Source organism: Lepus europaeus, chromosome 11, assembly GCF_033115175.1.
Source record: "Lepus europaeus isolate LE1 chromosome 11, mLepTim1.pri, whole genome shotgun sequence".
NCBI lineage: Eukaryota > Metazoa > Chordata > Mammalia > Lagomorpha > Leporidae > Lepus > Lepus europaeus.
In genome coordinates, this window is record NC_084837.1 from 83,714,109 (window position 1) to 83,727,594 (window position 13,486).

Consider the following 13,486-nt stretch of genomic DNA (forward strand, 5'->3'; position numbering starts at 1 on the left):
TGATGTGAATGGAATGGGAAAGGGAGTGGGAGATGGGAGGGTTGCAGGTGGGAGGGAAGTTATGGGGGGGAAAAAGCCACTGTAATCCAAAAGCTGTACTTTGGAAATTTATATTTATTAAATAAAAGTTAAAAAAAAAAGAAATGGTGTTACTTAAGAAATTTCTGCCTTTAAAAGGTTCAATTTTTTTTTAATTTATTATTTGACAGATAGAGTTAGACAGTGAGAGAGAGAGAGACAGAGAGAAAGATCTTCCTTCCATTAGTTCACTCCCCAAATGGCTGCTATGGCTGGAGCTACGCCGATCCAAAGCCAGGAGCCAGGTGCCTCCTCCTGTTTGTCTCCCACGCAGGTGCAGGACCCAAGCACTTGGGCCATCCTCCACTGCCCTCCCGGGCCACAGCAGAGAGCTGGACTTGGAAGAGGAGCAACCAGGATTAGAACCCGGCACCCATATGGGATGCCAGCGCCATAGGCAAAGGATTAACCAATTGAGCCACAGCTCCGGCCCCTAAAAGGCTCAATTTTAGTAACCTGAAAAATCCCATGTATCTGACTACATGAATTTCCAATAAAGCCACATAAGGTACAATTGTTACTACAAAGAATATCTTCCTTTCTCACAGTTCAGGTGACTATGTATAAGAGGTGATACTAAGGTCTTTTTCTTTCTTATCATTTTGGGATCTTACTACATCGCATGGCTAGTTTGCATTTTCTCTCAAGACATACCACCCTCAGTGCTTGGTGAACTCAGCAAACTAAGCTTTCACAAGAGCAAACAAGCGGCACACAGGCAATGCAAGGTGAATGTCGGCCTGTGGCGGCAGTGGGCAGATCTTCCCCTGGGAGCTTCTCAACAGGCAGCCCTTCGCATGGCAGATTTCCACAGTAAACAGCATAGTACCACCTCACTTCATACCACACTATGCTGGACAACTAAAAAGCACGAAATATGAATAATACATTGGGGCCAGTGTTGTGGCATAGTCAGTTAAGTCGCTGCCTACAACACCAGCATCCCAAATGGGTGCTGGTTCATGTCCCAGCTGCTGCACTTCAAAACTAGCTCCCTGCTAATGGCCTGGGAAAAGCAGCAGAAGATGGTCCAAGTGTTTGGGCCCCTGAACTCATGTGGAGGACCTAGATGAAGCTTCTGGCTTACCATTGCTGCTTCTAACTCTTTAAAAAAAAAAAATGTTTTTAAAAAGATGATATTGGGGCTGGCGCCATGGCGCAGTAGGTTAATCCTCCGCCTGCGGCACCAGCATCCCATATGGGCACCGGTTCTAGTCCAGGCTGCTCCTCTTCCAATCCAGCTCTCTGCTGTGGCCTGGGAAGACAGTAGATGATGGCCCAAGTGCTTGGGCCCCTGCACCCACGTGGGAGACCAGGAGGAAGTACCTGGCTCCTGGTTTCAGATCAGCGCAGTTCTGGCCATTGCAGCCATTTGTGGGGAGAACCAATGGAAGGAAGGCCTTTCTCTCTGTCTCTCTCTCACTGTCTGTAATTCTACCTCTCAAATAAATAAAATCTTTAAAAAAAAAAAAAAAAAGATGATGTTAACATTCACTTTTCTCCACAAAGCAGTATCTTCATCAGCTTATACCTTTGAGGTGGTCAGGTCCACTTGGAACTTCTTTCCTCACTCTTACTGCCTCCTGGGCAGACTGGGTAGGGCTTGGCTGTGGAGACGCTTCTCCAAGGTTTTCCAGCAAAATTTTCATCAAAATTGTTAAATCATCTTCACTGAGAGCAACCTAGAAACCAGGAAAAATTTGTTGCTGACATAATGTCATAAAAAATGCAAAATATCAGACCTAATTCTCAGTTTGTTTCTCCAAATTAACAATGTGCTGATCTATTTAAAACAGAAAACAGTCAGTGTTGAGACCCCAAAGATCGGGAGAAAATTCCATCTTTTCTAAGAAGAGACATGCCTCCTGAGTGTAAATACACTCCTGCCTCCACTGTATCCAAGCCCCTACCTCCGGCACGCGAAGGCCCCTCCTGCCTGATCTGTTACCACACCATGCCACCCCTCTCCCTGTCTCCCCACCTCTCTCCTCACCCAGAACCAGTTCTTCCTCTAGACCATTTACTCCTCCCCACACTCAACACAGTGCTTTTCAGTTTCCAGTCACAATCCGGAAGTTAACAAGCAGGTGTGTACATGGTTCTTATTCCCAATTCTTATGCAGTCAGACATACATAAAACATTCACTGAACTTACCAAAATAATATCTCTTAGAATAACAAATTCAACTAAAAATAATTTTTATGAACAAAACAAAGAATCCTGCTCATCTCTCGTCTTTGCAGAACTGGATGTATGACAAAAAGCAAAAAAAAAAAAAAAAAAAAAAAAGAGGCATCTCCTCTAGCAGTTCCACCACTTTAAAGCTGTGAGGTTGACTAAGTTTCTCAGCCTCCTCAATTCAAGTTTAAGTCTTTAAAAATGGGAATAATATCTTCTTCACAGGTAGCTATAGAGCAATATGAAGCGGCTAAAATTAACAAAGCTGCTCCTGGGCTATTAACGTCTATAAAATCAGTGCTTTCTTTGGAGCTTCTTACCCTTCTACCTTACACAAATTTTCTCTATGGGATACAGTGATCCAAAAGCCTGTTTCAAGTGTTTACACACAAATTCATATAAACATGCAGGCACACACAGAGCACCTCCTCTGAATGACGCAGGACCCTGTGTGACCCAAACTAGATCCCTGTCACCAGGGAAATTGCTTGCTTGCCAATCTGAATGAAAATAGGAAAATTTTTTAGCTTAGGATAGTAATCAGGCATTTCTTGTTTATCTCAAACCACAGTACTTAAGACAATAGGCGTAACTGTAACACCTTGGAAATTCCTATGGATCCATCTCTACTCAGGACAGCAACCACGTTATCACAGCTGCCTGAAGAACCGCTAACTACACTGTCTCTGGCACTTCGCTGTGAGTGAAAGAACAACTCTGTCATATGGGGCAATTCAAAAAGTTCATGAAATAATGCAATTAAAAGATAAGTTCAGTTTGGTGCAAAAATACTTGAAATACATGCATAGTTTTTTCATAATACAGATTTACTGTGAACTTTCTGAAATCTTATTAGACTGATCTTCACTGAGTCTGACAATCTTGAAAGGTAGCTCTACAGTGCTTTCACAACTACCAGGAACAGGCATTTAGCCTAGCAGCTAAGACACCTATTCAGACCCCTGTGTCTCACACTGGAGCACCTGGGTTCCAGGACAGACTCCAGCTCCTGAAACCGGTTTCCTGCTAATGCAGACCCTGGAAGGCAGCAGTGATGGCTCCAGTGGCTGTGCTCCTGCCACTCACATGAGACATCTGGACTGGCTCCTGACTACTGGCTTTGACACAAGACACTGGCACTGAGGGGACACTGGACAGGAACCCTTCCCCCATCTCTCTCACACAGTGTGTGTGTGTGTGCACCTGTGTGTGTGTAGAAGGGGGTCCTGAAATAAAAATTCAAAGAAAAAACACTAAAAATAAAAAGCACCAACCTCTAGAATTTAAGCAAACAAAGGAAAAAGAACTATCAGACTGACTGACCTTAAACAACTGAATGGTGTAACCCAGGTAATACTCTTTCTCAGCTGCACCCTAGCCCTGAAACACTACACAGAGTATGACCAAAGAGAGGGTGTTTAGAGGGCGTTTAGGGCTGACCAATTAGGCAGTGGGAACATTATGCAGTGTATCTGCATTGTAGAGATAATACGTATCTTTTTTGGTTAAAGTAAGCATCACACATAGGGGCTAAACCATTGGATCTGTTTCTTTCCATGTTTGGGAAACTTCAAACACAAAGCCCAAGGACAGAGCACACTGCAGTCCTCCCCTAGGCCCTTTCCACCCAACTGTGTCAAAGCTTAACAAGCAGCTCTGCTTCCTTCAGGTATCTTCCCCCATGACAGATATGGCTGAAGCCTCTGTGTGTACCTCTCAGACTCCAGTCCCTTCTCCTTTCGTCCCCAGAGAAAGATACTATCCCGAGTGAGAGAATTATCACTCCTGTGAGGACTTTCTTACATTTACTACTGCCTCCCCTATAACAATATAGCATTGCCCTGCTTGCTGTAAAATGTAACAGAACAATATCATCATTTTGCAGCTCACTTTTTTCATTTTTATGTTTAAAATATATTTATTTTGTTTCAAACAGTTCTAGTTCATTCATTTTATATGCTTTGCAATGCTCATGTGTGAATATATCATAATTTCATATACATTCTCCTACTGATAGACATTTAGATTTTACTTTTACTTTCAGCAAACCTATGACCACACAATCTTTGGAAAAAGGATCAAATATTAATCTTAGGACCCAATCTTTTGGCTGTAAAGGAGAAACTAAGAAAAGGCACTCAGATTCTGGAACAGAGACTTCTCCATGAACACTCCCAACAGATACAATTCAGTATGTTTCTCATGTAATAAATCCAGTCTTGCAAACAGAGATAAAATATCCACTTCCACAATAAGCTTCAATTTCCTCCTTAGTAGAACTCCTTTCTATTTTATTATAGAATTTACCCTAAAATAATCACAGATATAAAAAATTTCTCAACTACTGAGTTTTTATTTGCTTTTCAAGCACTCTATCTGCTTACATCTCTCCCTCCCCAGCCCCAACCCCTGTTGTTTGACGTCAACAGTTTCACTGCAGCCAACACAGAACACAGGATGTCTACACTTCCAGAACTGCCTTCACCAGTAAGGCTTCCTCCTGTAAGCTAGGATGTAATCCACTCACCACGATATCACTAGTGCTGCCAAATAAACACATATGCCTGTTCAAAATATGCCTGTTCTCTAATTAAAAGATGGGATCTGGCAGGAAAACCCGCTGCCTACAGCGTCAGCATATCATCTGGGTGCTAGTTTGAGTGTCGGCTGCTGCACTTCCAACCCAGTTCCTACTAATATGCCTGGGAAAGCAGCAGAGGATGGTCCAAGTGCTTGGGCCCCTGTATCCACGTGGGAGACAAGGAAAAAGCTCCAGGCTCCTGGCTTCAACCTGGCCTAGCCCCAGCCATTGTGGCCATCTGGTAAGTGAACCAGAGGATGGAAGATCTCTTTCTCTATCTCTGTGTAATTCTTTCAAATAAATAAGCATTTTTTTTAGAAGAGGGTTTCTGTGTAAAAATACTAAGGTGCTTTCAATGTGTATCTGAACATCACTCTAGATTCATACAATTTAACTGTGTTAAGACTTAATAGAATTTTCCAAAGTGAAGACTATTTTTACTATACCACAACAAGTTCATCTCAGTCTTCTTGCTGTTTCTACCAAACATATAAATAAAATGAAGTACAGAAAAGCATGGTAAACAAGGATGATCTTATTTCAGGTAACCAAGTATTCCTTTCTAATGTAGCATTATTTCTGATATACACTAGAAGTTCCCAATGATCAATGACAAAAGCCTATACAGCAATTTTCATATATTTAATACTACATACTTACCTGCATAGGTTTTAGCTTTCCTTTTATCTCCATACCTGGAATTTGCATATACCATGTTGCAGATAAATTTCGTTGTACAGACAAAAGCATGTTGACTGGTTTTAAAATTTCAATGTCAGGTTGCAGCAAGTCATCCTGCAAAATAGTTCTGAAAGAAAAACAAGAAGTCATGAAAAAGGGAATTAAAAGATAAGTTTATTTCAGTGCAAAGTATTTGAAATCTGTATCTTCATAATACACATTTCCACAAACCTCTGAAAACTTCTCAGAGGGTGACTCGGCATCAAAATAAACTCATCTTTTAACTCCACATTCCATGAACTTTCTGAAGTGCCTTTACAGAAATACATATATATGACACATATAAATATATATACTCTTTAATCTGCACTTTAAATGGGGGCTATTTTCATACTGTGTAACAATTTCCATATAGCATTTTCCTAAGCACCTCAGGCTCCTATCAGAATTTTGCAGAACATACTTCTTTGTCACAAATTGGCCTGAGTCAGTTTAAATCAAATTTATTATGCAGAGGTATCTAAAGTAAAATCTGTAATATACTGACTTCAAACACAGTTTTCAGAAAGTATGACTATTGCATTATTTACTTACACAAAGACAGTTTAGTATAGCAATGCCATGCAAATAAAAGTTATATCCTCTTAAAATTGGAAGATAAAGTTATCATATATTTAATTCTGATTATGTTATTGGTACTTCTCCAAAAATAAGGAGAAAACTCACAAAATCTAAAAGTTAAACGTATAATATTGTTATTTTCAGCGTGCCTACCAATAAACATACACAAGATCAAATAAGTATTCCTACAACCCTTTCTCATCTGGATTCAATAATCCTTTAGACAACTCAATGAAAATTCCCAGGGAATTTTTACAGAATGGGAAAAACACACATTATAAATTTAGCAAGACAAAATGCAGGCCCTATGAGACACACTACTATTAACCACTAACTAAAAACCAATAGTCAAGGCTTCAAAATTACAGTAAGAAATGAGAATCACAAAGCAGTAAAGTATGTTAACACAGGCAAAACATCTACAAAAATCCTATAATACATAACTAGATGCTGTATTTATACCTGGAAAGCTTCAGCTGAGTGAGCTGGATGTTCATCTTATCAATGACTGGAGGAAGAGAATAATGTTCCACAGCGATCAAGCTAAAGTTGTTTTCAACTCTGATTAAACCCAGATCTGCGATAACAGCATTAGGTGACACTGAAGACTGAGGAATTATAATAACTGGTGCCTTCAGATTGATGTCCATTAAGAGGCGGAAACTCTTTTGAGCCAAGTCCTTCATGCTGGAGGCAGCTCTTTCTGCAGCCTGGGCTGTGGCTGTACTCAAAGCTTCTTTGGCAGTTTGGAAATTGTTGAGGAAATTCTGTTGGAGGACACTGTTGTTTAGAGAATTTTCTCAAAAAGCAAGTATTTTTAAAAGGAAAAACTTATTAAAAGCATTTACTTTAAAGAGAAAAACTAAATAAAATAGGTCATATGAAAGAGATGTTGCTTATGGTTGTATATATCACAGAGTGAAGCCTAGAAATATACATTCCGAGCTACTAACAACAGCTACCTCTAGAAGAGTTAACTTTGATTTTCTCTACTTCAGAACTATTTAATTTTTATGACACATTTTTCTACTAATTCTTTTTTACATCTCTCTTTTTTTAATGAACACTAGTCACGGAAAGCTCAAATTTAAATGAAAAGGTTAGGGGCCAACATGTGGCACAGATAACTGACGTCGCCTCCTGCAACATCAGCATCCCCTATCAGAGCACCCAATCAAGTGCCAGTTGCCCCTCTCATGACTCAGCTCCCGGGTAATGTGCCTCGGAAAGCAGCACAATGTGGCTCAAGTATTTGGATCCCTCCCAGCCAGGTAGCAGACCCAGATAGTCTGCCCCAGCCCCAGCCACTGAGTCCTTCTGGGGAGTGACCCAACGGACGGAAGATCTGTCTCTCCCTATCTTTTTCTCTGTCACTTTGCATTTCAAATAAATAAATAAATCTTAAAAAAAAAAAAAAGAAAAGAAAAGAAAAGAAATAAGCAAATAAATGAAAGGGTTAAAAGAACGCACTTCGGGGCTGGTGCTGTGGCACAGTGGGTTAAAGCCCTGGCCTGAAGTGCCGGCATCCCATATGGGCACCAGTTCTAGTCCTGGCTGCTCCACTTCCAATTCAGCTCTCTGCAATGGCCTGGGAAAGCAGCAGAAGATGGCCCAAGTCCTTGGGCCCCTGCACCCATGTGGGAGACTCCTGGCTCCTGGCTTCGGATCGGCACAGCTCTGGCCATTGTGGCCATCTGGAAAGTGAACCAGCAGATGGAAAACTTCTCTCTGTCTCTACCTCTCTCTGTTAACTCTTTCAAATAAATAAAATAAATCTTTCAAAAAAAAGAAAAAGAAAAAGAAAGCACTTCACTTTTCCCAAATTGGATTCAGTGCTTTACCTCTGGGTCAGAGGAATAAAGTTAATTCTTAAAAACTGAGGTTTGGGGGCTGGCATTGTGGCATAGCAGTTTAAGCTGCCACCTTGTGATACTGGCATCCCATATGGGCACCAGGGTTCACCTCGGCTGCTCCACTCCTGATCCAGCTCCCTGCTAAAGCACAGAGGAAAGCAGTGGAGGATGGCCCAAGTGCTTAGGCCCCTAACCCATTTAGGAGACATGGAAAAAGCTCCTGGCTCCTGGCTTTGGCCTACCCTGGCCCTGGGGCCATTGCAGCCATTTGGGGAGTGAATCAGTGGATGGAAGATCTTGATCTCTCTCTCTCTCTTTGTAACTCTTTCAAATAAAAAAAAAAAATCTTTAAAGAAAAAAAAAAAACCTATGGTTCTGCCAGCTACTTTATAAAGTTTTTTAAAAATGTACTCAAGCATTCACAAAGATATCCAATTCCTTATGATACTACAATTAATAATAAGACTCAAAAGTTCTCTAAATGGTAAGAACCATTTCATACCAGTATCAATTAAAAACAGACTTTCCTCACTCAAGAAAAGGTCATTCTTAGAAGCAATTTTCTATGCTCATCAATTAACAAATACAAAAGCAACTTAATCTCTCTCCCATTCCCCAAAATAAATTATCTTCTACAAAAGCAAACATGGTGGTTGTGACAGAAATTCCTGACTTGAAAGCTGTGATTAGCAGCCACAGGAAGAGGCAGAGGCAGAATGAAACTCTCTGCCCATGACACACAGAATTATAACAGAATTGCATGGCTTTGATGATCACAAATATAACCAACATCTGTTAAGTTCCATTGTTAGTCTTTCTATTGCCTAATGAGCTTCCTTTCAGCTAAATATCTGTAAAGACATTTCATCAAACAACAGTGAAAAGTCCTAAATTTGATCCAAAAAAATTTTTAAAGCATGTAACTATGAAAATTATAGAGAACGGTTCCTATGTTCAAAACAATGATTTTTAAAAATTCACTGATTATCCATCATGGAATTAAAAATTTTTTATTTAGCATTTGGGAGTTTATCACACTGCCCTATTAGTGAAGATTTTGATTATCATGGTTCAATCACATAGGCAAACTATTTAAGACTCAATGAAAAAGAAGTATTTTTTTAAAACACTTACCAAGAGAGACATGAAGAATTTATGAACATAAACAATCTGAATACAACCCACTTTGAGGCTCAGTCTGCCGTCCACCTTAGTCACATCAGCATATCCCTGCCCCTCAGTGGCATCTGGATAAAGAGTCATTTGGAATCTAAAGACTTCATCTTCCAAAATCGAAACAGCCTAAAAAGATGAGGTTAACCAGTTATGACATCAAAAGGGCTGAACAGCCTTATCACTATACCATAGTTCCCTTACTACAGACTGACATAGAAAGGAGCTGTGCCAGGCCGAGGTTGTAGCATAGTGGGTAAAGCCATCAGCCAACCAGCAGCATCTCATGTGAGTGTTGGCTCATGTCCCAGTGCTCCACTTTCAACCCAGCTCCCTGCTAATGGTCTGGGAAAGCAGCAGCAGATGGTCCAAGTGCTTGGGCCTCTGTACTTATATATGAGACCCGGAAGAAGATAGTGGCTCCTGGCTTTGGCCTGGCGCAGCCCCAGACGTTTTGGCCATCTGGGGAGTGAACCAGTGCATGGAAACTCTCTCTCCCTCTTTCCCCTCTCTGTCTCTCCTCTCTGTAACTCTGCTTTTCAAATAAATAAATAAATCTTTAAAAATTTTTTAGTACTTAAAAGTAACATTTTCCTGTTTCTATGAAATTATGAGTGGAAATATCAACCACGTAACTGTTCAGAAATAACTTTTACTGCAAGTAAGGAGGCTTCACCTGTGCAAAGTGTAAAAGCAGACTGTTACCATGCTCACCCAAACCCTAACAAAATGCCTAACATATGACAACTAATACGTCTATACCAAATAGACTAAATGGATCACAGTATCTCAAATCCAAAGAACAAAATAAATTTCAATATAAAAATCTATTTTAATCACCTTTTTATGAATGGACAGCAAATCAGCATTTGTAACTACAATATTCCGAAGTCTAGCAAACACATCAGTCTGCTTTGGCTTCACAGAAATAGAGGTGTCCATCCCTACGGGAAACGTAACATTTACAAATTTTCACTCAAAGTGAATCAATTCAGGAGTATCTTAAGACCACAACAAATACCACCGAGATACAGAATGTCACAATTAGACATATTAACAGTATCAACTTCCAGGTGTGAGATACCTAAAGTCCGTAATATCTTTAAGTGCTACAGACATCTCATACACAAAAATGGAGATTTTAAAATTTAAAAAACTGCTAAATTTCAAGGAAAAATCATGTTTCAAAAAGTCAAATAATCAGGGTCAGCCTTCTGGCGTAGCGAGTTGAGTTGCTGGCATCCCATGTGGATACAGGTTTGTGTCCTGGCTGCTCCACTTCCAATCCAGCTCCCTGCTAACATGCCTGGGAAAGCAATGGAAGATGGTCCAAGTGCTTGGGCCCTTTTACCCACGTGGAAGACCTGGAAGAGGCTCCTAGATCCTGGCTTTGGCCTGGCCCAACCCTGGCCATTGTGGCTATTTAGGGAGTAAACCAGAGAAGGGAAAACCTGTCTCTTTCCATCTTTCTGTAACTCTTTCAAATAAAAAAATAAATCTCTTTTTTTTTTTTTTTAATGAAAACTTTAAAAAAAAAAAAAAGTCAAATATCCTATGCAATGACAAGACAGATCTGGTCATTTGGAAAGATATAATATTTGTTAAACAGCCATCTAATAATCTTGTTACACTATGAAAACTGTTGCTCCAGTAATTAAAAATAAATGAAGCCGGCGCCACGGCTCAATAGGCTAATCCTCCACCTGCGGTGCCGGCACCCCGGGTTCTAGTCCCAGTTGGGGCGCTGGATTCTGTCCCGGCTGTTCCTCTTCCAGTCCAGCTCTCTGCTGTGGCCCGGAAAGGCAGTGGAGGATAGCCCACGTCCCTGGGCCCTGCACTCGCATGGGAGACCAGGAGGAAGCACCTGGCTCCTGACTTCAGATCGGCACAGCACGCTGGCCATAGCGGCCATTTGGGGGGTGAAGCAACGGAAGGAAGACCTTTCTCTCTGTCTCTCTTTCTCTCTATCTAACTCTGCCTGTCAAAAAATAAAATAAAATAAAATAAAATAAATGAAAACTATTTGATGAGTTAGTACTCCTATTTATCTAATAAACTTAACCACAATACAGTCTTCTAGGACGTCTCTCCAGTTTGTCATCCTCAAAATTTCTAAAGGCACATGAATTTCGAAGTGGAGAGAGAATGCCTGCATCTAAGTAATGTTCCCAAACCATTACCATTCCTGCTATTAAACAGATATACAGTACTACTTATTGAATGGAGATAATTTTTTAACCTTTTTAAAGAGTGTTTACTATAGTACTAGTCATTTTCTAAGCATATGTAAATGTGCAGATTTTACTGATTCTTCACAACAGTCCCATGAAAAATGTTTACTATCTGCATTTTACAAAAAGGAGAATTAAAGCATAGAAAGGCTAATCAATTTGCTCAACATCAGTGAGTATCAGAGCAAGGACCTGAGCCTAGAGGCAGGCTGGCTCCCAAACCTATGGTACACTCAGCACCAGCTCAATCAGGCTGCCTTACTCTTACATCAAGCTGATGATAAGAAAGGCTCACAAAATGTCCTGTAGAAACTTCTTTTCCTGCTGCTATACTGATACAATAAGAAAACACAGGTGCAATAAGGATAATGACATTACTCTTCACTCTGTGAGATGTACCACGATATTCTGAAACTACAACCAGTACAATAAAAAATTAACTTCAAGTTTACTCTGAAATTTTTTAAACACATAAAGAATGTCTCAAGTCAGCAATGGATTGTAGTAAATTTACCTCTAACATTTCAAAGTTCATTTTTGAAAACTCTGCATACATCTTCGATATAAGTAAACTATATATATAGTATACAGTATACATATATACACATATATAGTATATATACATATAGTATATAGTATATAATATATAATAATATATTATATATAATATATAATATAATGTAAATAATATACTATGATATATGATTATATAATATATGCTGTATATTATATTATATACATTATATTATATATCGTATATTATATATTATATAATATATGATATATTTTATATGATATATAATATATAATACATATAATATATAACATATGTAATATATATGTAATATATTATATTATATACAATATAATATATGCTATAATATATGATATTATATATTATATGTTATATATTAATATAATATATAGGTATATATTACATATTATATGTATTATATAATATAATATGCAATATATTATATATAAAATATATGCTATAATATATTTATATAATATATAATATATAATATAATAATATATAATATATAATATATTATATGTTATATATTAATATAATATATAAGTATATATTACATATTAGATGTATTATATAATATAATGTAATATGCAATATATAATATATAACATATAATATATAATTATATAATATTGTATAATATATAGCATGATATAAATATAGTATATATAATATATTATTATATATTATATATTATATATAAAATATATAATATATTGTATTATATTATGTATATTATATGATCTAATATATAATATGATATATAATATTATATATTATATATTATATATATGAATATATAATAAATGACTCATGAGACATTTACCATTTATAGGCACATTTTCTGGTATGTTATTGTAAAGGAACAGAAATACCTACACCAAGGAATAATTATTTACCATGTATTCTGATATCTGCAATGTTACAGTTCTGATCACAAACAAAGATGTTAAATGCATTCAATTCAGCTGTGACCTTCAAATCAAACACATCCTCCTGGGAAACGGTGCTGGATACTGAAAAGTCACAAAAACGTTGTAATCAGCAAAGTGCAAAGATAACAGGACACACAAAATAATCACTTAAATCATTAAGACTATGTAATGTACAATGTGAAACCAAAAAGTTCCCCATTAAGGCAACATATAATTAATACAGATTTTGACTCAATTTTAGGGTGTCAATCAGACAGAAACTAGCATGTTCCCCTTTAAGAACAAAGATAAATATTAGCAGCACTTTAAAACTACAATTTGCAGGACAGAAACCTTACTATAATTTTTCTCATGGGAAAAAAGGAAATCCTGTGTTTAGAATCTTATTTTGAATTCCTTTTTATATCATATATTAAAGCAAAGAATAATTAATGAAAAGCAGAAATGAATAAAATTCATATGTACCACGGCACATACATGTAATTATCTGCAGAATCAATTTCAGTAGGTTACATAAAACGAATTCATAGAGAAATGAATACAAATGGCAAAAGTCAAAAAAATCAAAAAGAAATATCTCCTGGTATGCGTGTGTTCTGTGTGTTTACGAATCTCAATT

At 37.9% G+C, this 13,486-nt stretch overlaps 1 protein-coding gene across 2 annotated transcripts in view; it reads right to left on the bottom strand.

The window, feature by feature from the left end:
- VPS13C (vacuolar protein sorting 13 homolog C) overlaps window positions 1-13,486 on the bottom strand; it is a 197,979-nt gene that overhangs the window by 71,970 nt on the left and 112,523 nt on the right. For both annotated transcript variants that reach the window (XR_009867321.1, XM_062206048.1), the window contains exons 41-46: window positions 12,832-12,948; window positions 10,007-10,110; window positions 9,128-9,295; window positions 6,603-6,907; window positions 5,499-5,646; window positions 1,610-1,760 (exon numbers count right to left, since the gene is read on the bottom strand). Coding sequence is in view for 1 of the 2 variants with exons in the window: in XM_062206048.1 (XP_062062032.1) it covers window positions 1,610-1,760; window positions 5,499-5,646; window positions 6,603-6,907; window positions 9,128-9,295; window positions 10,007-10,110; window positions 12,832-12,948 (993 nt within the window). In the remaining variant the exon portion in view is untranslated. The remainder of the gene's footprint in view (window positions 1-1,609; window positions 1,761-5,498; window positions 5,647-6,602; window positions 6,908-9,127; window positions 9,296-10,006; window positions 10,111-12,831; window positions 12,949-13,486) is intronic.